The sequence below is a fragment of the Nematostella vectensis genome, chromosome 9, assembly GCF_932526225.1.
Source record: "Nematostella vectensis chromosome 9, jaNemVect1.1, whole genome shotgun sequence".
In the NCBI taxonomy this organism is placed as follows: Eukaryota; Metazoa; Cnidaria; class Anthozoa; order Actiniaria; family Edwardsiidae; genus Nematostella; species Nematostella vectensis.
In genome coordinates, this window is record NC_064042.1 from 503,300 (window position 1) to 527,426 (window position 24,127).

The 24,127-nt window shown below is 36.9% G+C and overlaps 3 protein-coding genes and 1 long non-coding RNA gene across 8 annotated transcripts in view; 3 read left to right on the forward strand and 1 right to left on the reverse strand.

Moving 5' to 3' along the window:
• LOC5505338 (dynein axonemal heavy chain 2) overlaps positions 1-11,051 on the forward strand; it is an 80,273-nt gene extending 69,222 nt beyond the window's left edge. For all 3 annotated transcript variants that reach the window (XM_048732144.1, XM_048732145.1, XM_048732146.1), the window contains 7 exons: positions 7,248-7,339; positions 7,452-7,527; positions 7,636-7,752; positions 8,254-8,403; positions 8,868-9,119; positions 9,388-9,538; positions 10,168-11,051. In XM_048732144.1, coding sequence (XP_048588101.1) covers positions 7,248-7,339; positions 7,452-7,527; positions 7,636-7,752; positions 8,254-8,403; positions 8,868-9,119; positions 9,388-9,538; positions 10,168-10,322 — 993 coding nt within the window. In that variant the 3' untranslated portion in view covers positions 10,323-11,051. The remainder of the gene's footprint in view (positions 1-7,247; positions 7,340-7,451; positions 7,528-7,635; positions 7,753-8,253; positions 8,404-8,867; positions 9,120-9,387; positions 9,539-10,167) is intronic.
• Positions 10,727-12,932, reverse strand: LOC116613121. The gene is made up of 3 exons (XR_004294102.2): positions 12,777-12,932; positions 11,053-11,136; positions 10,727-10,829 (listed from the first exon to the last, which is right to left on the reverse strand). It is a non-coding gene; the product is annotated as an uncharacterized LOC116613121 (long non-coding RNA).
• Positions 12,933-13,036: 104 nt separating this feature from the next.
• Positions 13,037-17,684, forward strand: LOC5505337. The gene is made up of 3 exons (XM_001626126.3): positions 13,037-13,617; positions 16,415-16,577; positions 16,838-17,684. The coding sequence occupies exons 1-3, from the start codon at positions 13,188-13,190 to the stop codon at positions 16,902-16,904; spliced, it is 660 nt and encodes a 219-aa protein (XP_001626176.2). The 5' UTR covers positions 13,037-13,187; the 3' UTR covers positions 16,905-17,684.
• An 845-nt stretch (positions 17,685-18,529) lies between these two features.
• Positions 18,530-24,057, forward strand: LOC5500552 (thiosulfate:glutathione sulfurtransferase). Of its 3 annotated transcripts, none has more exons than XM_048732326.1 (3): positions 18,530-18,929; positions 22,634-22,796; positions 23,517-24,057. In XM_048732326.1, exons 1-3 carry the CDS (start codon positions 18,632-18,634, stop codon positions 23,587-23,589), a joined length of 534 nt encoding a protein of 177 aa, XP_048588283.1. In that variant the 5' UTR covers positions 18,530-18,631; the 3' UTR covers positions 23,590-24,057. The 3 variants fall into 3 exon arrangements, with proteins under 3 accessions (XP_048588283.1, XP_048588282.1, XP_001626174.3); XM_048732325.1 differs by lacking the exons at positions 22,634-22,796; positions 23,517-24,057 and adding exons at positions 19,529-19,691; positions 20,033-20,792 and having other exon boundaries at positions 18,533-18,929; XM_001626124.3 differs by lacking the exon at positions 18,530-18,929 and adding an exon at positions 21,387-21,785.
• Positions 24,058-24,127: the final 70 nt, after the last annotated feature.

Here is a 24,127-nt window from a genome sequence, read left to right on the forward strand (position 1 = left end):
ACATACAGGATTAGTGTTATACTATTGATGTACATACAGGGTTAGTGTCATACTATTGATGTACATACAGGGTTAGTGTTATACTATTGATGTACATACAGGGTTAGTGTTATACTATTGATGTACATACAGGGTTAGTGTTATACTATTGATGTACATACAGGGTTAGTGTTATACTATTGATGTACATACAGGGTTAGTGTTATACTATTGATGTACATACAGGGTTAGTGTTATACTATTGATGTACATAAAGGGTTAGTGTTATACTATTGATGTACACACAGGATTAGTGTTATACTATTGATGTACATACAGGGTTAGTGTGATACTATTGATGTACATACAGGATTAGTGTTATACTATTGATGTACATACAGGGTTAGTGTTATACTATTGATGTACATACAGGGTTAGTGTGATACTATTGATGTACATACAGGATTAGTGTTATACTATTGATGTACATACAGGGTTAGTGTGATACTATTGATGTACATACAGGGTTAGTGTGATACTATTGATGTACATACAGGATTAGTGTTATACTATTGATGTACATACAGGGTTAGTGTGATACTATTGATGTACATACAGGGTTAGTGTTATACTATTGATGTACATACAGGGTTAGTGTTATACTATTGATGTACATACAGGGTTAGTGTTATACTATTGATGTACATAAAGGGTTAGTGTTATACTATTGATGTACACACAGGGTTAGTGTTATACTATTGATGTACATACAGGGTTAGTGTCATACTATTGATGTACATACAGGGTTAGTGTTATACTATTGATGTACATACAGGGTTAGTGTTATACTATTGATGTACATACAGGGTTAGTGTTATACTATTGATGTACATACAGGGTTAGTGTTATACTATTGATGTACATACAGGGTTAGTGTTATACTATTGATGTACATACAGGGTTAGTGTGATACTATTGATGTACATACAGGATTAGTGTTATACTATTGATGTACATACAGGGTTAGTGTGATACTATTGATGTACATACAGGATTAGTGTTATACTATTGATGTACATACAGGGTTAGTGTGATACTATTGATGTACATACAGGGTTAGTGTTATACTATTGATGTACATACAGGGTTAGTGTTATACTATTGATGTACATACAGGGTTAGTGTTATACTATTGATGTACATAAAGGGTTAGTGTTATACTATTGATGTACACACAGGGTTAGTGTTATACTATTGATGTACATACAGGGTTAGTGTTATACTATTGATGTACATACAGGGTTAGTGTCATACTATTGATGTACATACAGGGTTAGTGTTATACTATTGATGTACATACAGGGTTAGTGTGATACTATTGATGTACATACAGGGTTAGTGTTATACTATTGATGTACATACAGGGTTAGTGTTATACTATTGATGTACATACAGGGTTAGTGTTATACTATTGATGTACATACAGGGTTAGTGTTATACTATTGATGTACAGGGTTAGTGTTATACTATTGATATACATACAGGGTTAGTGTTATACTATTGATGTACAGGGTTAGTGTTATACTATTGATGTACATACAGTGTTAGTGTTATACTATTGATGTACACACAGGGTTAGTGTTATTCTATTGATGTACATACAGGGTTAGTGTTATACTATTGATGTACATACAGGGTTAGTGTTATACTATTGATGTACATACAGGGTTAGTGTTATACTATTGATGTACATACAGGGTTAGTGTTATACTATTGATGTACATACAGGGTTAGTGTTATTCTATTGATGTACATACAGGGTTAGTGTTATACTATTGATGTACATACAGGGTTAGTGTTATACTATTGATGTACATACAGGGTTAGTGTTATACTATTGATGTACATACAGGGTTAGTGTTATACTATTGATGTACATACAGGGTTAGTGTTATACTATTGATGTACATACAGGGTTAGTGTTATACTATTGATGTACATACAGGGTTAGTGTTATACTATTGATGTACATACAGGGTTAGTGTGATACTATTGATGTACATACAGGATTAGTGTTATACTATTGATGTACATACAGGGTTAGTGTGATACTATTGATGTACATACAGGATTAGTGTTATACTATTGATGTACATACAGGGTTAGTGTGATACTATTGATGTACATACAGGGTTAGTGTTATACTATTGATGTACATACAGGGTTAGTGTTATTCTATTGATGTACATACAGGGTTAGTGTTATACTATTGATGTACATACAGGATTAGTGTTATACTATTGATGTACATACAGGGTTAGTGTTATACTATTGATGTACATACAGGGTTAGTGTTATACAATTGATGTACATACAGGGTTAGTGTTATACAATTGATGTACATACAGGGTTAGTGTTATACTATTGATGTACATACAGGGTTAGTGTTATACTATTGATGTACATACAGGGTTAGTGTTATTCTATTGATGTACATACAGGGTTAGTGTTATACTATTGGTGTACATACAGGGTTAGTGTTATACTATTGATGTACATACAGGGTTAGTGTTATACTATTGATGTACATACAGGGTTAGTGTTATTCTATTGATGTACATACAGGGTTAGTGTTATACTATTGGTGTACATACAGGGTTAGTGTTATACTATTGATGTACATACAGGGTTAGTGTTATACTATTGATATACATACAGGGTTAGTGTTATACTATTGATGTACATACAGGGTTAGTGTTATACTATTGATGTACATACAGGGTTAGTGTTATACTATTGATGTACATACAGGGTTAGTGTTATACTATTGATGTACATACAGGGTTAGTGTTATACTATTGATGTACATACAGGGTTAGTGTGATACTATTGATGTACATACATGGTTAGTGTCATACTATTGATGTACATACAGGGTTAGTGTCATACTATTGATGTACATACAGGGTTAGTGTCATACTATTGATGTACATACAGGGTTAGTGTCATACTATTGATGTACATACAGGGTTAGTGTCATACTATTGATGTACATACAGGGTTAGTGTTATACTATTGATGTACATACAGGGTTAGTGTCATACTATTGATGTACATACTGGGTTAGTGTTATACTATTGATGTACATACAGGGTTAGTGTTATACTATTGATGTACATACAGGGTTAGTGTTATACTATTGATGTACATACAGGGTTAGTGTTATACTATTGATGTACATACAGGGTTAGTGTTATACTATTGATGTACACACAGGGTTAGTGTTATACTATTGATGTACATACAGGGTTAGTGTTATACTATTGATGTACATACAGGGTTAGTGTCATACTATTGATGTACATACAGGGTTAGTGTTATACTATTGATGTACATACAGGGTTAGTGTTATACTATTGATGTACATACAGGGTTAGTGTTATACTATTGATGTACATACAGGGTTAGTGTTATACTATTGATGTACATACAGGGTTAGTGTTATACTATTGATGTACATACAGGGTTAGTGTTATACTATTGATGTACATACAGGGTTAGTGTTATACTATTGATGTACATACAGGGTTAGTGTTATACTATTGATGTACATACAGGGTTAGTGTTATACTATTGATGTACATACAGGGTTAGTGTTATACTATTGATGTACATACAGGGTTAGTGTTATTCTATTGATGTACATACAGGGTTAGTGTTATACTATTGATGTACATACAGGGTTAGTGTTATACTATTGATGTACATACAGGGTTAGTGTTATACTATTGATGTACATACAGGGTTAGTGTTATACTATTGATATACATACAGGGTTAGTGTTATACTATTGATGTACATACAGGGTTAGTGTCATACTATTGATGTACATACAGGGTTAGTGTTATACTATTGATGTACATACAGGGTTAGTGTTATACTATTGATGTACATACAGGGTTAGTGTTATACTATTGATGTACATACAGGGTTAGTGTTATACTATTGATGTACATACAGGGTTAGTGTTATACTATTGATGTACATACAGGGTTAGTGTTATACTATTGATGTACATAAAGGGTTAGTGTTATACTATTGATGTACACACAGGATTAGTGTTATACTATTGATGTACATACAGGGTTAGTGTGATACTATTGATGTACATACAGGATTAGTGTTATACTATTGATGTACATACAGGGTTAGTGTTATACTATTGATGTACATACAGGGTTAGTGTGATACTATTGATGTACATACAGGATTAGTGTTATACTATTGATGTACATACAGGGTTAGTGTGATACTATTGATGTACATACAGGGTTAGTGTGATACTATTGATGTACATACAGGATTAGTGTTATACTATTGATGTACATACAGGGTTAGTGTGATACTATTGATGTACATACAGGGTTAGTGTTATACTATTGATGTACATACAGGGTTAGTGTTATACTATTGATGTACATACAGGGTTAGTGTTATACTATTGATGTACATAAAGGGTTAGTGTTATACTATTGATGTACACACAGGGTTAGTGTTATACTATTGATGTACATACAGGGTTAGTGTCATACTATTGATGTACATACAGGGTTAGTGTTATACTATTGATGTACATACAGGGTTAGTGTTATACTATTGATGTACATACAGGGTTAGTGTTATACTATTGATGTACATACAGGGTTAGTGTTATACTATTGATGTACATACAGGGTTAGTGTTATACTATTGATGTACATACAGGGTTAGTGTGATACTATTGATGTACATACAGGATTAGTGTTATACTATTGATGTACATACAGGGTTAGTGTGATACTATTGATGTACATACAGGATTAGTGTTATACTATTGATGTACATACAGGGTTAGTGTGATACTATTGATGTACATACAGGGTTAGTGTTATACTATTGATGTACATACAGGGTTAGTGTTATACTATTGATGTACATACAGGGTTAGTGTTATACTATTGATGTACATAAAGGGTTAGTGTTATACTATTGATGTACACACAGGGTTAGTGTTATACTATTGATGTACATACAGGGTTAGTGTTATACTATTGATGTACATACAGGGTTAGTGTCATACTATTGATGTACATACAGGGTTAGTGTTATACTATTGATGTACATACAGGGTTAGTGTTATACTATTGATGTACATACAGGGTTAGTGTTATACTATTGATGTACATACAGGGTTAGTGTTATACTATTGATGTACATACAGGGTTAGTGTTATACTATTGATGTACATACAGGGTTAGTGTTATACTATTGATGTACATACAGGGTTAGTGTTATACTATTGATGTACATACAGGGTTAGTGTGATACTATTGATGTACATACAGGGTTAGTGTTATTCTATTGATGTACATACAGGGTTAGTGTTATACTATTGATGTACATACAGGGTTAGTGTTATACTATTGATGTACATACAGGGTTAGTGTTATACTATTGATGTACATACAGGGTTAGTGTTATACTATTGATGTACATACAGGGTTAGTGTTATACTATTGATGTACATACAGGGTTAGTGTTATACTATTGATGTACATACAGGGTTAGTGTTATACTATTGATGTACATACAGGGTTAGTGTCATACTATTGATGTACATACTGGGTTAGTGTTATACTATTGATGTACATACAGGGTTAGTGTTATACTGTTGATGTACATACAGGGTTAGTGTTATACTATTGATGTACATACAGGGTTAGTGTTATACTATTGATGTACATACAGGGTTAGTGTTATACTATTGATGTACATACAGGGTTAGTGTTATACTATTGATGTACATACAGGGTAAGTGTTATGATATACATACAGGGTTAGTGTTATACTATTGATGTACATACAGGGTTAGTGTTATACTATTGATGTACATACAGGGTTAGTGTTATACTATTGATGTACATACAGGGTTAGTGTTATACTATTGATGTACATAAAGGGTTAGTGTTATACTATTGATGTACACACAGGATTAGTGTTATACTATTGATGTACATACAGGGTTAGTGTGATACTATTGATGTACATACAGGATTAGTGTTATACTATTGATGTACATACAGGGTTAGTGTTATACTATTGATGTACATACAGGGTTAGTGTGATACTATTGATGTACATACAGGATTAGTGTTATACTATTGATGTACATACAGGGTTAGTGTGATACTATTGATGTACATACAGGATTAGTGTTATACTATTGATGTACATACAGGGTTAGTGTGATACTATTGATGTACATACAGGATTAGTGTTATACTATTGATGTACATACAGGGTTAGTGTTATACTATTGATGTACATACAGGATTAGTGTTATACTATTGATGTACATACAGGGTTAGTGTGATACTATTGATGTACATACAGGGTTAGTGTTATACTATTGATGTACATACAGGATTAGTGTTATACTATTGATGTACATACAGGGTTAGTGTTATACTATTGATGTACATACAGGGTTAGTGTTATACTATTGATGTACATACAGGGTTAGTGTTATACTATTGATGTACATACAGGGTTAGTGTTATACTATTGATGTACATACAGGGTTAGTGTTATACTATTGATGTACATACAGGATTAGTGTTATACTATTGATGTACATACAGGGTTAGTGTTATACTATTGATGTACATACAGGATTAGTGTTATACTATTGATGTACATACAGGGTTAGTGTTATACTATTGATGTACATACAGGGTTAGTGTCATACTATTGATGTACATACAGGGTTAGTGTTATACTATTGATGTACATACAGGGTTAGTGTTATACTATTGATGTACATACAGGGTTAGTGTGATACTATTGATATACATACAGGGTTAGTGTTATACTATTGATGTACATACAGGGTTAGTGTTATACTATTGATGTACATACAGGGTTAGTGTTATACTATTGATGTACATACAGGGTTAGTGTCATACTATTGATGTACATACAGGGTTAGTGTTATACTATTGATGTACATACAGGGTTAGTGTTATACTATTGATGTACATACAGGGTTAGTGTTATACTATTGATGTACATACAGGGTTAGTGTGATACTATTGATGTACATACAGGGTTAGTGTTATACTATTGATGTACATACAGGGTTAGTGTTATACTATTGATGTACATACAGGGTTAGTGTTATACTATTGATGTACATACAGGGTTAGTGTTATACTATTGTTTTGCCACAGGAGTATATTAGCATGCTACCCAATGTGGACCACCCCGAGGCTTTCGGTCAGCATCCCAACGCAGACATTGCCAGTCAGATCATCGAAACGAGGTGCGTTACTCAGTCTCGCATCATCATTTGCGTCTCCCTGCCAGGGTGAAATACCTGCACTGATTGTTATGGTCTTTGTTGGTGTTCGTTGAAATGTTGATGTTTGTTACAGGACGCTGTTTGACACGTTGTTGTCACTTCAGCCACAAGTGTCAACAGGTGGACAAGGTGAAAGCAGAGAGGAGAAGGTAACTAACCTTTGTCTTACGACCTTAACCCCTTCTGAGCCTTACCCCTATTCGCTTGTCACAGCTCTCTCATCCAGTCTGTGAATGACATGTTTCATAATCATGTAGGTGCTAGAGCTTGCTGCTGATGTCCTCAAGAAAATACCTGAAGAGATCGACTATGAACAGACAGCCAAGATCATGTCAGAAGACCCCTCCCCTCTCAATGTTGTGTTGCTTCAAGAGGTGTGTTGCAGCTACGTTGTGTACTGCAATTTTCAATATTGTGCAAACTCTTGTCAACAATTTTTAACTGCTTTCTGGTTTCCTTCACTCCAACATATGAATTACGTTTGGTTGTTTGTTATACCAGATAGAATAGACAAAATCCATGCTAAAGATTTGGTTGTTTGTTATACCAGATAGAATAGACAAAATCCATGCTAAAGATATACAAGATAGAATAGACAAAATCCATTCTAAAGATATACCAGAAAGAACAGACGAAATCCATGCATCTGTTTCTGGCCTCTTTTATAGCGATTTTCTGCCATCATATATTATTGCTGCTCTTAGTGGGTTCAGGGTAGCACTGTTGTTTTTAGTTCTAAATTCTGTGGTATTTGCCATAGATTGAGGGTTATATTTTCCCTGTTTGCCTTATTATTACTATCATTATTATAGGGTGTGATAATGTCCTCCTTTGCATTATTATTGCTTTTTTTATTATTATAATCATTATCATAGATTGAGCGTTATAATGCACTCCTTCGCCTGATGAAGAGGTCCCTGATAGACCTAGAGCGTGGAATCAAGGGCTTAGTGGTCATGTCCTCTGACTTGGAGGAGACCTTCAACTGCATCTTTGATGCCAGGGTCCCCTCCCTATGGGGCAAGGTGAGTATTGCAAAAAAGAAACAGCATCGCCCTTGACGCCCAAAATGAAGTAGAATCTTTTTATTGTGAAGACAAAAATTTCCCACCATTAGCATATCGGACGCTGCCCAAGGCTGAAACACCAATGCACTCTAATACCATTTTGTTTCTGGAATCAGACTTGCCAGTCATTCTAATCCAATTTGTTCTCGGAATCAGTCACTCTAATACCATTTTGTTTCTGGAAGCAGACTTGCCAGTCATTCTAATCCAATTTGTTCTCAGAATCAGTCACTCTAACACCATTTTGTTTCTGGAAGCAGACTTGCCAGTCATTCTAATCCAATTTGTTCTCGGAATCAGGCATATCAGTCACTCTAATACCATTTTGTATCTGGAATCTGGTTTTCCATCACTCTAATAACATTTCGTACCTGGAATCAGGCTGTTCCATCACTCTAATACCATTATGTTCCTGGAATCAGGCTTATCCATCCAGGAAACCTCTAGCTGCGTGGACTAGGGATCTGGTCGTGCGAGTTGAGCAGTTTGATAAGTGGGCCACAACTGCACATCAGCCCATCATATTCTGGATGTCGGCATTCACATTCCCAACAGGCTTCTTGACAGCAGTACTGCAGACATGTGCTCGGCAGAACAACATCTCAGTGGACTCGCTATCCTGGGAGTTTGTTGTGTCTACTGTAGACGACAGTAACATCACCCAGCAGCCTAAGGTGAGCAAGTAGATGGTCACAGTGATCATTGTGATTATTACAGGTTATTGCTTATGATGTTTATTGCTGTAGGTGATGGTGGTTGTGGTGGTAATGATTATAATGATTTTAGTATTGTTGTTGATGGTTGTGAATGTTTAGAATGGGGGGGGGGGGGGGGTGCCTATGGCTCATACTATGGCCATTTTGTCCAGCTGATGGCTGTTTCAAACCTGAGTTTCTGGACAAGATTGTCACTTTGTATGGCAAATGTGCTTTCCTCTTTTAGGATGGTGTGTGGATCAAGGGACTATACCTGGAAGGTGCTGGCTGGGACAAGAAGAATGCGTGCCTGGTGGAGGCGGACCCCATGCAACTTGTGTCCAAGATACCCACAATTCATTTCAAGCCCGTTGAAAACAAGAAAAAATCTGGCAAAGGTAGCCTTTACTGGGGTTTTCATCTTGAGAAGCTTTCATCTTGTAAAGTATTTGACTGATACCCCTACTAGCTATCAAATTTAAAAGAGTATAAATTAACAAATCTTTCCCCAAAAATGTACATCGTAAGACATAACGGAAAAACAAATAAGCCAATTCAAATCTAATAAAGCGTAAAATTTCTCTGCGTACTTAGTAATAGCAAACAAATTATCAAATGCGACTTTTTATTGGTGTGACTTTTTGTAGTGTCATTGAAATTTGAGCTTTTTGTCCCTAAGCCCAAACATAGCTGTAGGATGATCATGGAAAAAAAGCCCAAATCTGGGTATATGCATTTCAGCCTCACATTATTTTTGTTTTGGAAATCATTCTGGAATACAAAGAAGCGATGGCCATTGTAAGAAATTGTCTTCTTTCTCTATCTGGAATTGCGCATTTTCCAGGTTTTTCTGTCACGTCCCATCATGATCAACCTTATCTCTTTGATGTCACTGTAATAAAGTTTTGGTAATCACTTCTAGCAGTGCAAGGATGTAACTAAGGTGGCTTAGGAAATTATTTGGAGAAATCTTATAGCAATTCATGTCATAATTAACAAGGTATGTATCATGATTTTTTTCCTGCAGGAATGTACACCTGCCCTTGCTACTACTACCCTAACCGCGCAGGTACCTCTGACCGCGCCTCCTTTGTGGTGGCCATTGAACTCAAGGCGGGAGCTATGACATCTGATCATTGGATCAAGAGAGGCACAGCTATCTTAATGAGTTTGGATTACTAGGGTTGCTATCCTAATGAGTCTGTATCACTAGGGTTATGATTAGTTTCTCTGAATAACCATAATGCAACTCTGTTGGAATAGAAGTATTAATGTCTACCTAGATTTCAAAAAAAAGAAATGTAAAAAAAATGTATGTGTAAATAGTTTTATACCTGAGAATAGGTTTCCTTGTGTTTTTTTAAAGTGTGTATTGACATAAATTATTTTTAAAAATAAAGTTGGAAATATTTAAGAAAAAGCTACTTCCACTGCCATCAAATTCACACTTTCAAAAGTCAATATCCGATTCACCCATGCTAATTTTGTTTCATTGTTATGTAATCATCTTCCATGTCACCCTCGTTGCTCACTTTGAAACAAATGTGTCTGATATAAAGGTAAAAACACTTACACAAACAAGCAAATCAGTACAATTACAAGTTTATTTACAAATATGTTCTGTATAAGCAGTAGACTCCAGGTTTTAAACATTCCTTCACCAACATCTTGCACCGTACATCATAGTCCCTGAAAACAAGACATTAAAATATTGAATCAAACTAAATAGCTTGGTCACACCTCATAAGAAAAAAAAAAAACAGACCATAAAAGCTCTATCTGCTTTTACAGATTTTTTTTTATGGAATTAATATCTCAGTTCAGCACAGTGGAATTTGAAAATGGTCAACTGTTCATTTCTTTGGATTTGAACCAGAAAATGAGCAATTGTAATAAAAAATAATCACTGCACCTTCTGAACATAGTCACTTCCAGTTATAGCCTTATCTCTCTCCATCATCCTCTTGGCAAATTCATCCACATTATACCTTCTAGGCTGTGGATAAAAAAAGAACAACTTTTGAGGGTAACACAGAAAGGTCGTGTCATTCTGACAAGTTAGGGCAAGGTAGTGATGGGAGGAAGTGAGGAAAGTTTGAAGGTCATGTCATTTTGACATGTTAGGGCAAGGTAGTGACGGGGCGTGAGGCAAATTTAAAGGTTGTCACATTACACCTGATTTCAAGATGGTTCAAACGTCATATTATCCATGGGCTGTGTTAAATGCAAATGCATGTAAATGATTCAAGTCGATTGTTTCATCTTCATTTGCATGCATTTGCATTGAATACAGCTCATGGATAATATGACGTTTGAACTTATAGCCTTAGTGAGGCTAACAGATATAGTGAAAGTGATGCCTTACAACCAATCTTCCCACATCACTTGAACAGGAGTGTTTTAAATGTTAGGGTGATTTAACAACAGTGAGGGCAATCACAGAATATAACCTTACGCAAGACACGCTTTTGGTTCAAAGAGAGTCCCTTTGAACTACCCCCCTCCCTCCTCTTCACTGTGTTGTTGATTTACATTGTGTTTGTGTGATTAGCAAATTTACCATAATTTGTATTTGTTATCACAGTTTTCACAACAAAATTATAGGTTAAAAGAAAATATGTAATCATTATCATGGTTATAAGTTTAAGTAGCTAAATAACTTAAGTAAAGCAAACCCATGTTCACTATCTGTTGAATAAACTCAATAACTCAACTCAATAACTTTAATTAGCAATTTAAGTCAATTTACAGCAATACTGCCTGCAAATAGCTAAGGCTTATCGAGGTGGGCAGCAAAAAGGTGACAAATACTTATGAATATAAACATGAAGAGCTATTTATGAACTAGTCAATTGAAACCCCCCACCCCCATGGTCCCGGGGAAGGGTGGGGGATTAGACTTTGAACCTGTACAAAACAGAGAAAAGCCCCCACCCCCTCGGAACAAAACTCTGGTCAAATGCTTCTGCTCTACGGGATGCAAACTATTGGCAACTACCAGACAAACATTTGACAAAAGCCTCTAACTTTCAAAGCCAGTACACTTGAGGGAGAACTTTTTTTCTTAGTATACAAAACTTGGGAACCTTGCAAGAACAAGCGATTTGATTGGTTGAGAAACTTGTTTTAATATGCTAAAAGAACTATATAATTTCCATTTCGGAGGATAGTGGCTCTAAAAATATCAACCTCGAGCCTTCAGCTCTCGGTAGATATTTTGCCACTATACACCTCAATGAAAATGGTATAATTGTTAATCATAAATATGAAGATAACAGTTGCCAAATTTATATATTATTATACAATTACCAAATTATATATTCGTTTTGGCACATTCCGCCATGAAGCTTGCCACATGCTGATATACATGGAATTGCTTGCTACATAGTCAGAGTCTCAAACCAGAAACTGACATGACTTTTGCGAAGTACATTTGTGATGTTATTTATTTGTCCCCACCCCAATAGTGGGAACAAGTCTTAAAGTAAAAACCTGTCAATTCATCCACTCGGGACAGCTTATTGTTCAAAAGTGCTCTAACGTTAACCCCACACTTCCCAGGGACCATGGGGGTGGAGGTTTCAAATGACTAGTGCATATAACTTGTATTTCTTATGGACAGGAATGTTCTCCTACCTTGCCTTTGTGAAATAACTTGTCTACTGTCTTCATCCCTATCCCCGTGACTGTAATACAGCCAATCATTATGGCAAATGGCGGTAGAACCTCCCACCACATCGTCTCGGAGAACAACCAAGATGGCGGCCAAGGACCTCAACCCAGCATGCCTCGCAGGACGGGACGCCAGAAATGCATTGCGCTATTCACCACAGGGGTCCCGCAAGGATTTGTTATTTAATCAAAATAGTGCCATCTGCAAGAAATGAAATAAAAATGCGTGTAAAGTATCAGAAGAAAAGGGCACTTTGGCTTAACTTATGCTTATTGTGGTTTAGAGCGATATGTGTTTTTTTGCCAATGGTTCCCGGCTCAGCCAATCCAGCGGTGCTGCGTGTCAAAAGAGTCCACATCTGAATCACTCTCAAAATGAGTGCAAAGAATCTCTCGCGCTTCCTGCGACGATCAAACCTTCCATTCTACGCTAGACATATACCGCACACGGGGCAACTCATATACACGACTCCAACAATGAAATCCAGCCAAATTATACGGAATTTATCTCTCTTTGCCTTGCTAGTTTTTAACCGAATTCGGAGCTCTGGAGCTAGCGTAAATTGTACAACGATGACACCAAGACAACGGTTCACTCATATGTTAGGAGTTACCGAAAGGGGACAGTGTGCTTGTGCTAAACGGACAATTACATCTACTATTCCTATCAAGGACCCTGAGACAGAGGTATCGATAGAAGAGCTCCAGCTTTTGATCAAGCAACAAGCAATTCAGTTATTCGACGTGCGTGAGCCTTATGAGCTAGAGGAATCAGGGAAGATCCCTTTTTCTATCAACATTCCGTGTGAGTAGTGATGCTGCTGGTTAATACTGTGCTGATTGTGAGTCGCACTTTTGTTGCTAAGCTCCAAATGCCATAACATGTCTTTACCACCAGTGAGAATTAACACTATGAAGTGATAATTCTTTTTATGTTGTTTTGTTACGAGGTTGAGAAGGTTCGCACTGTTTAAAAGTTAATTTGTATTGCTCTTAAGTTTGAACAATTCATTCATTTTTCATATCTCCCCATTCGTATTAATGTCAATTTTAAACAATTCATTATCGTTCAGATGAGCAAAGTATTGTGTTAGCAAACATTTTTCGAGCTTTTTTTGTATCGTACAAAATAGTCTTATTGTATTTATTGTATCCCTTGAAAAAAATTATGACGAATGATTATGTGAATTAAATTATCTACTTTTTATTTGGTGTACATCTAAGCATTAAGGTTGCAGTGTGCTTTGAGTCAATGTGATGCAGAATTGTGAACACAGAATGTGAACACAGAATTTCAACAAAAAGTTGATACACGTGTCATTTGGAACCTTTCAATCCTGTTTGTTCTAAAGGTCACTTATTGATTGTTTTGAGGTTTCTATAGCTTGTTTCTAGCAAATCCCTTGTCTGCATAATGAATGTAATAATAGCTGCCTGTTTTTTTTTTGTTGTTGGGGGAGGAATTTTGCCAAACAATAAGTGCTCTATGAGTGACTATGACTATAAGTGGCCAGCTGCACCTACACCAGGTTGTCACATGTGTGACAGTGAAAGGTGTCATGCCCATGGTCAGGGGGGTTCAGAAGAATCCCCCACTCAACTGGAAGGTCCACTCTAATTAAGGAAAATTGAGTATCGCTGCGAGCTAGGGCGAGCTACTTAAGAGAAAATTGTTTGTCCTCTTTATGGGTAAACAGACCCTCTCCCCTGCTTGAAATCCTGGCTACGGGCCTGGGTGTAGGTGTGTAGCTTTATGGCAGGTTAGGAGTTTTGTAGTACTGTTACCAGTAATAATAAGTGATTAATTTTTACTTAGACTGTAACTCTGAGTCTCAGCATAGGGAAAGAAAGGGCTGATGCATGGGCTTATTGGTCTAGTTTCCATCACAGGGTCTTACTAGTGATGGGCTTATTGGTCTAGTATCCATCACAGTGTCCTACTAGTGATGACTTATTGGTCTAGTATCCATCTCAGTGTCTTACTAGTGATGACTAATCGGTCTAGTATCCATCACAGAGTCTAACTAGTGTAACTTATCGGTCTAGTATCCATCACATGGTCTTACTAGTGATGACCTATCAATCTAGTACCCATCACAGGGTCTTACTAGTGATAGGCTTATTGGTCTAGTATCCATTAACCTGAGTATCAGGCCCTCCTATGTTCCTATCGCGCCGGCGAGGAACAAGACAAGGGCCTGATACAAGTACTGTTCAGATTGCATGTTCTCATGCCGGATTCCGGCATGGCTCCTGATTGGTAAGAAAACAAAGGGTACTAGAATGGGACGCGCTGATTGGTTCAGCTATATATAGTACCCTAACCCGTCGACTGCTTGTTCTCAGAGTAATGGCGGACTCCAAAAGTACTTTTGACCTTGCCTTAGCAGAATCAGAGAAATCGTTTTCTATAACATTAAAAAAACATATATTTTCCTCTCTTCATTTTCTTGAGAAAAATTCTGCCTGATATCTAAGGTTAGATGTTCAAATGTTTTGCCAAGGCCAGTCATTGCATGTGTTTATGTCTCATTGGTATCGTTTTTCGAAGCAAAGATCTACTAGTTAGATCAAAGGCGCTGGATGTCATAGAAGCTGCTACTACTGCTACTACTACAGACATCATTAGTCGTAGCTATAAATTTTTTTAGACAGACCAGGCGCCGAAAACTTTGTCTGTGAGAAATTTGTCTGTGAGAGCAGGAAGAATGCTTGGGATTTTTTGCACTTCCCGCTTGTTGTTGATTGAGTGAGCTTATCAAATAATGGCATTTGTGTTCAAGCAGCGGTTTGTCTATTTAGACGAAAACGCCTTTAGTAAATTGGTGATGTGAATACCCTGTAGTAATTTAGTGATGTGTGGATCTGCAGTCGTATACTTAAACCGTAAATCTCCTGAGCCGTGAACTATCTTTGCGTTTCAAAACATTTAGCATAGAGTAACCCTTACCGGGGTTCGTCGTTACTAAAATTATTGCCCTTGCATATAATACCAATGCTGTTTTGATTTGATATGGGAATTTGATTGTGCCACCACGCGAGTCATTGGAAAATTTACAGCCGATGTATTTTGACAGTGGCCTGAAAAGGGGTGGCAGGCGTCGCGTCTAGTATTTGTGTCAGGCGTACTTTTATTTTTCCTCTCCGACTTTTGAAAAATAAAATTACCTGATACTCAGGCTAAGTATCCATCACAGGGTCTTCCTAGTAATTACTTATAGGTCTAGTATCCATCACAGGGTCTTCCTAGTGATGACTTTCTATTTAGAAGAAACCAACATAGAGATATTTAAATTCTTTTTTGATCTAGAGTGAGCACACCGCAACGGTTGTTATGTTTTGGTGTCTTGCCCCACTAATTTGATGTAAAAAAGCTTATTCACCTATTCAGTCTGCCCGGGAGAGGTTTTATTAGACAAACATTTTGCAGAACTGTGTACCAGTTTTTGGTGAACCATATTCTCTACTCTGGTTAATGTGCACAACTATTTGGGTATTTTGATTGGTATGTTACACATGGATGTATGATGATTTTTTTACAAATCTGACCATATGACATATAATGTTGATTTGTGCTAAACTGAATGTATTTTTTTTTACAGTAAGACAAGTTCCAGAAGCATTCACCATGAAACCAAAAGAATTTAAGCTTAAATATGGAGCAAAAAAGCCAAAGAGAAAAGATACTGATATAGTGTTTCACTGTAAAGCTGGGATTAGAAGCAAGACAGCATTAAAGGCTGTAAGAAGCATGGGATTCAGGAAGTAAGTTGATTCAATAAATCATAAATAAATAGAGTAAGTAAGCACTTACTACAAGTTTGTACTAAGCTAAAACCTATACCTGCGATAAAAGCTGACACAATATGTTAAAAAAAACATCCCCACTAATACTAGAACTGGAACCTTTAATACCCTGGGTCAAAGTTTCATGATTGCACAAAATGTTAAGCTAGATAAGGTTAATGCATTGCATTTAAATTCTTGTTATTATTGCTTTTTTTTAATGACTTTTTATATTTCAGAGCTAAGCATTACCCCGGAGGATTTGATGAGTGGGAGACTTGCATTAAGAGAGGTGGAGCTGTTTAGAATAATTTGAAAATTCTTATACCATGATAATAGCTGCATTCATTGTTGAGCCACTGTGAATTAAAATCCATTTCTTGTCTTGGTATAGTGCGTAAGTCAATCATACAACTTTGACCAATCAATAACCTTGCTGTGTGCAGTCAAATGGTCTGTGACGTGACAGTGAAAACATGAAAGCCTTTGATTGGTTTAGACAGTTGATTGACTGCACACTATTCCCAAATGAGACAAGGATTTTGGATTTGCCAAGGTCGTGCAACAACAGATCTGGCTATAAAACAAATGGAACCCTTCTGAGGAATGGCTAAACAACATGGATTCTCCTTTAAGAAGCCTTCTCTAATGTTTCACCTCCCTACCACTCCCCCAGAATGGCTTGCCAAGTCAGACCTTTGGGAGTGCCCCTGAATTATCTTATCTTGCACAAAAGAGCAATGTTCATAAATTGTGATTATAGCACAAATAAGGGTTTTTATAATTAAATACACTTTCATAATTAAGAGGTTTCTCATTTGATAGTGATTTGTAGGGTTTGACGTAGATAAAATGTGGTGAACTCAAAGGCATAATGGCCATGCCATACTTACGTAGAATCAAAACATCAAAACCTGTGAAATAAAATTAAAGCCAGGAACCAACAAACTTAAAGTCATGTTGGAGCCATGACTTGAACCTGAAATCAATGGTGAGAGGCACAGATTGTGCAATATGATGAAAGTGACCAAACCTATCTGGGTGTTCTTGGGGTAGTTTTTCAAGAAATAAAAGAACAAAAAAGTCCAGGTGAAGACAATGCTATTCTTGCTGGCATTTCCCACCCCAACCCCACCCCCACCCCCACTCACCAACCTCTATGTTGCTTTTTTTAAACCCATTGACCTCTGGCAAATTTTTAGCAGAATTTACAAAAAAGACAGACCAAAAACAGATACCTTCACCCTTGATACTACCTACAGCCCGTGTGAGGTGTCATTGGGTTAACAGGCTGTAGCGGATCTAAGAGCTTTCCCCCCCCCCCCCCCCATTATCAGACATTTGGCTAAAAAATAACAAGAATTATAAGGAAATATACGGAAGAACAATAAGTTCGCCCCCCCCCCCCTCTCCCCCCTTTTTTGAAACTTTTGCTTCGGCCCCCACTTTTCTAAACTTCTGGATCCGACGTTTTTAAACGTTTTCCTTGTTTTTTGTTTTGTTTTTCTATATGTTCTATATTTTAGATTATGGGTTTTGTCCATTTTTTTAATTATCATTAATTACGGTCATGGCAGTCACTTTTCTGTCAACGTCACGTTGATGAAGCATGTATAACGTCATTCTCGTGATGTACACGAAACAGCGGGTTGTGTAATCAGATCTGTCAAGTCACTCTTATACAGATTTGAAGGTCAAACCGCCTGCGCGAACGACACTCAAAAACCTGCAATTTCAACTTTTAAATATCTCTTTTTGGCATTTGTTTCCGTTTTAGTAAAGAGAGCAATCCTTTTAGACGACAAATTTCGGCATATCAGCGTTATAATAGCATGACGAGAAATGACCATCATTCTGACTCAGTAATTACAAGATTTCGTGACGTCGACGTTACTAGGCAACAATTCAGCGAATAGAATGAAATGCTGCAAGAATATATAATTAGGCAAAGCGCCTGTCACGTAAATCATCACAAGTGCTAAGGAACGACATCCCGTTCTATCATTTTGTGCGATTTTTCTGAGTCTTTTAAAATGGCGTCTTTACGGATCCGACCTGTGCTTAGCCTTTCCCCACGAGTCGTCACAGGCGTTCGTGCCGTTTTCTTACGACAAGCTCCAGTTATCAATCGAAATCTGCTTGCATTTTACGCAAGTCAAGAACAACAAGACAAAAATTCTAAGAGACCTTGTTACGATGAAAATGGCGGTGAAGTGACGTTAACGTGTTTAAAGGAACTTCTTTCGAAGGCAGATATTCAGCTTTTCGATGTTCGAAACCCCGAGGAATTACTCGAAACTGGCCAAATACCTGGAGCAGTTAATATCCCTCGTAAGTAAATTTGTTTTTAAGAATTCAGTCACTTTTATGCTGCTAAGCTAGCTCATTTATTTATTTTCTTATATATATATATATATATATATATATAAGCTCAATTTCGTTTAAAGAATCAAGGTGTAAAGATCTTATAGTTCACACTACCTTTCCTCCCCCATACTCAAGTGCCGAGACACTCGGTTCTATTCTACTCTCTAGCATATTAACACAGGAAACCCAGCAGCTTGTATAGGCCAACTCGCGCACCCTCGCGCACTCGGGCTTTTAGTCCAGCCAGACTGTCGAGCGCAAAGAGAGTCCAAAGTCTGGACAAAAAGCCCGAAACTGACTTTCAGAAGCTGCTAAGTGACAGCAAACTGGCTTTATTGGTCTTGTTTCAGCTGTTGGGTAGCATCAATTTTTTTTGTAAAAACGAGAAAATAAAGTAAATTTGAACTTCAAATTTGTGAAATTTTTACTCTGAGGTCACAAAATTAAAGACTCGCAAAATGGGCCAAGAATAATTTTGCAAAAATAAAGGCCGCGAAAATAAAGGCAAATAAGGTATATAAAAACTACTAAGGTTTTAATGTTTTTATAATTCTCTTTCGCAGTTTCAGACATCACTGCAGCATTTAGTTTGCCTCCTGCAATTTTCGAACAGATCTACGATGTTCCAATGCCAAGCAAAACAGACAACAACATTGTATTTCACTGTAGAACTGGTGTAAGGGCCCAGAATGCCATAGACACCCTGAAAAACCTTGGTTTCAAAGGGTAAGAACATTATGATATGATACAATAATATGATATCAAAAGAGTTGATAATGGGGATTTACTGGAAGTTGTATTATTATTTTGTTGTTAAATCACATTTATGTGTATTTCTTACTTTTTTTTTGTTGCAGGGGGGGGGGGGGGGGGGGGGGTGAGAAAAGATCATTCTTATCAAGCAACCCCAACCAAATATCCCCATGCCTGCCTGTTGTTTTTATATAGCTTTTCAATTCTGTCAATTATTGTTATTATTTCATTGTGTGTTGTCAACTTGAATGCGGTGTTTAAACAAGTCTACAGACTTAACAAGTATGAAACCAAGTTTTACTTTTCGTTTTTAGGACACATAATTACACCGGAGGGTGGGTAGAATGGCAAGAAGCAATGAAGAAAGACACAGAGTCAAATTCCTGACTCAGGATTATTAGTTTATTGATCTAAGATTTTTCTACCTTCTTCATGCATGGATATCCACACCTCTGCCTAATCCTTTAAAATTAAGGTGTTATTTGAAGTGTTTGTGTGGGTTGATTTAATGTAATGAGAATTATATTTTAAATTCTATATTTATATAATATTATTTGACAATCTTCAATAATCAAATAACTCACTTTTTGGTGGTCAGGGAAAGTACACAGCCTGCTCCTTTGCTACACACCTGATGTGCCTGTAGTTTATTTATTTTATCATTTTCTATTTTTGGTAGCTGTAGGCCTCTGTTATTTATGTATACAGAAAACATATATTTTAATGTACAAAAAAACATGCAAACTACCGCTTCATCCCTAGAAGCTCGTTTCGTGGTTGCTCACTCATAGATGAAAGCAGGCCAATAGCCAGAATTTTGACTTGGGTGGGGGGTTCGTTTACCCATTTAGCAGACCATTTCCTCTTAGATAGAGCTCTTCCTAGTACTCGTAGTGGTATTCAATTTTTCTTTATTAGAGCGAACCTTCCAGTCTTCTAGGGGGGGGGGGGGGGGTCTTGTTCTTGTTCCCACTTGGCTATGGAAATGGAAATATTATATATATAGATAAATTATATATATCACTACTGTAAATAATTTTTAAAGCACTAAATAAAGTATGTAGTTGCTGTCTAGCTGATCCGTTTGCCTAAGAAAGTATCGGAAAAAACTTCAGCTTCTGAAATAATTTAATAGTCATGTAAACTCATCTCTTCACTGCCTTTTATTGCATACATTATTATGTATGATAAAAAAAAATAAAATAAAAAAACATTCTAAAAAAATTCAGGCCAAGGTTGTTGCAACTTTGATCTATGCATTCAAATTTTGAATGCATAGATCTAGTAAGTTGCTGGTTTGGACCCCCAAAGAATGAAGGCGAAACAGATAAATGCGGTTCGTCACCGCGTTATACATACACTGGCTATCATGGTTATCACCCATGTTGGAAATATGCGGTGCTCGCTCTAGTGGCAATTGTTTCAATTAAAAAAATATTTGGGAATCTTTAGAATGATTGAAATTTCAAAGACTCAGAACAAGGCATCACTCCGTCTGATTCAGCCACAACATATTTTATTTCACGCAAGTGTCACGCAAGGCATCAGCCTTGTTAGTGTGACGGAAATGGTCTCACGATGACTAAGCAAAATTTGCCAGATTCCGTGACCTGTCAAGCTAGCAACCAATGAACAAAAAGAAGACTACGTGCCCCGAATATAAATTACTGGAATTGTGCTCGTTTCACGATAGAAAGCGGATTATTTTTTGTAGACAGCATCACAATTTTAGGTAGAGGACGCTAAGGATTTTTTCTTTTTATTCACTTGAAATGGCGTCCTTACGGATCCGAGCTGCGCTTAGCCTCTCCCCGCGAGTTGTCAGAGGCGTTTGTGCCGTGTTCTTACGACAAGCTCCAGTTATCAATCGAAATCTGCTTGCATTTTACGCAAGTCAAGAACAACGAGATGAGGGCTGGAGTCGTTGTTACGAAGAAAATGGTGGCGAAGTAACGTTATCGTGTTTAAAGGAATTGCTTTCGAAGGAAGATATTCAGCTTTTCGATGTACGAGACCCCGAGGAATTACTCGAAACTGGCCAAATACCTGGAGCGGTGAATATTCCTCGTAAGTGAATCAATCTTTGTTATTTTCTGCTTATATAAAGAGACAATTTTATAAAAAGATTTGGCTAAAAACATCTAAAGGTTCTTTTATCAATATCGAAAGTACGTTTGACTTTTTTAATAAATTCTTGCTTCACAGCCCCTCCCGTGTAAGGGGCTAGTAATGTCAAGGCCAAATATTTCCTGTCTGACCCTATTATTTCTTTATAAGGATTGAAAAATGGTGTTAAGTTTCACCGAAAACACTTGTAGACTAGCTGTCATGTTTTTAAATAGAAAAGTTTTGTTCAAAATGTGCACGCGTACCCTTGGTACCACAGGCTCGACCTTCGCTTGCGGCTCATTTTGACGGAGTGAAGCCGTGAGTGCACACAAAGAATGCAAACAATTTTCTCCATTGTTCGTCTCTTGTTCTGTTCTTTTTTTTGTTTTTTGTTTTGTTTTTGTTTTTGAAAGACATTGCGCAAAAGACAGGATTACCTTCAATAAATATCACCTCAATATTACGTCAATAATTAGTGACTTCCATTTCCAGGCCAGTACCCAGGGGGAGGGGGGGTGCGAACGCCAAAGGTCCACTTCCGGTTCTCAATAGACGTGCTATTTTTTTTGTAGACAAAGCTATTAAGCATCTGCTAGATCACTCTGGTATGTAGCCAATCCGACAATAAACGTCCCATGGAGATACTGCAAATGCATGGTTAGATTTTTATCAGAGAAATCCCTTCCCCCTGGAAATATAAGGTCCACTTTTTCGGATTTTGCACCCCCTCCCAAAAAATAATCCTGGGTACGGGCCTTATTTCTTAGGGTCACAGAATAACCATTGTTGTTTCATGTGTTTCTCAGTCTCAGACATCACTTCAGCCTTCAGTTTACCACCAAACATATTCGAGCAGATCTACAACGTCCCCATGCCGACTAAAACAGACAACAACATCGTTTTCCATTGCAGAACTGGTAGAAGATCGCAACAAGCCATAGATACTCTGCAAAACATTGGTTACACTGGGTAAGAAAGCTTCAGCTAGAGTGTGTTTTATGTGTCCCTAGTGTTTTCCCATTGTGTCCCTAGTGTGTTCTTGGGTGTTCAATTTGCACCCTTCCCCCCCCCCCCCCTAAAAATGCCAGACTCAAAGACTCATACGAGCAAGTTGGTAAGAACTCCCGGGGGGGGGGGGGGGGGGGGGGGGGAAAGAAAAGAAAAGTAGACGGGGGTGTTCGACCTATCTTTTAGGGTATAAAATTCTTAGCAACTGCTATCTCTTAGGGTGTGTTTTAGGATTTTTTTTTTTCGATTCTGCTATCTTTGAGTGGTTTTCACGTCTGGGGAGGAGGATTTTTCCGATTCTGCTATCTTTTAGGGTGTCTTACGCTAAATGTTGGCCCAATCGCTTGAAACTAATTTTAAAATAAACAACAAGTCAACTGATCAGTTAATACAGTCGACTTTATTGTCGGTAACATATCAATATATCCGTCAGCTGATCAAAACAAGCTTTGTTTTTTAATGCTATCTCTCAGGGTTAAAATTCCTTCAACGACACCCAATGTGCTATCTTTTAGGGGTAAGAATTGTTGTTGACCACACCCTTAGTGCTATCCCTTAGGGAAAATCATTTGCAATACTTTGTTTAATTTTTCTGCTCCAAAATAATCCTCTGGCCCTATTCCCGCTTCATGGTATTCTCCCTTCATCTCTAAATTGTTTGGGTTTCATTTTGGTTTCTAGGACACATAACTACACTGGCGGTTGGGTAGAATGGCAAGAAGCAATGATGAAAGACACAGAATCTGAATCCTGAGTCATGTAAATTGATATTTCTACCACTTAGACTATCCAAAAACAATGTTTCTTCTTTCGTACACAACTTTTATAGATAGAGTAAGGCAGGAGGACTTGATGGTGATTATATTTATTTATTCAATGTGAAATGTACAAAATAGAAAATATTTAAGCAAATGTAGAGCTGGTAATCTACATTGGCTACCTTAAAATATTAGTTTTGTGAAAATTAGGAACAGTTTTCCCAATATTGTAATGACTTTTATCATATTGAGTTCTTGCTTTTTTGTTGTGTCATGCGTGAATCAATTAAACGCGTCATGTAATTTGAAGAAAAAAACGCGTTCTTCATGGCTAAATTATACATTGTCATAAGATATTGTTACAGGAATGTGAAAATTATCATTACTGGATGCATTATTAGGTAATCTAAAAAAATATTGTAGCAAAGGCGTTTTCATCATATTAAATGATTTCTTGAACTGCGTCCTAATGGTTTCTTCTTGTAACCTTGGCCTCCTGCCCCCAAACTACCACATTGCATGACTGACTACAGC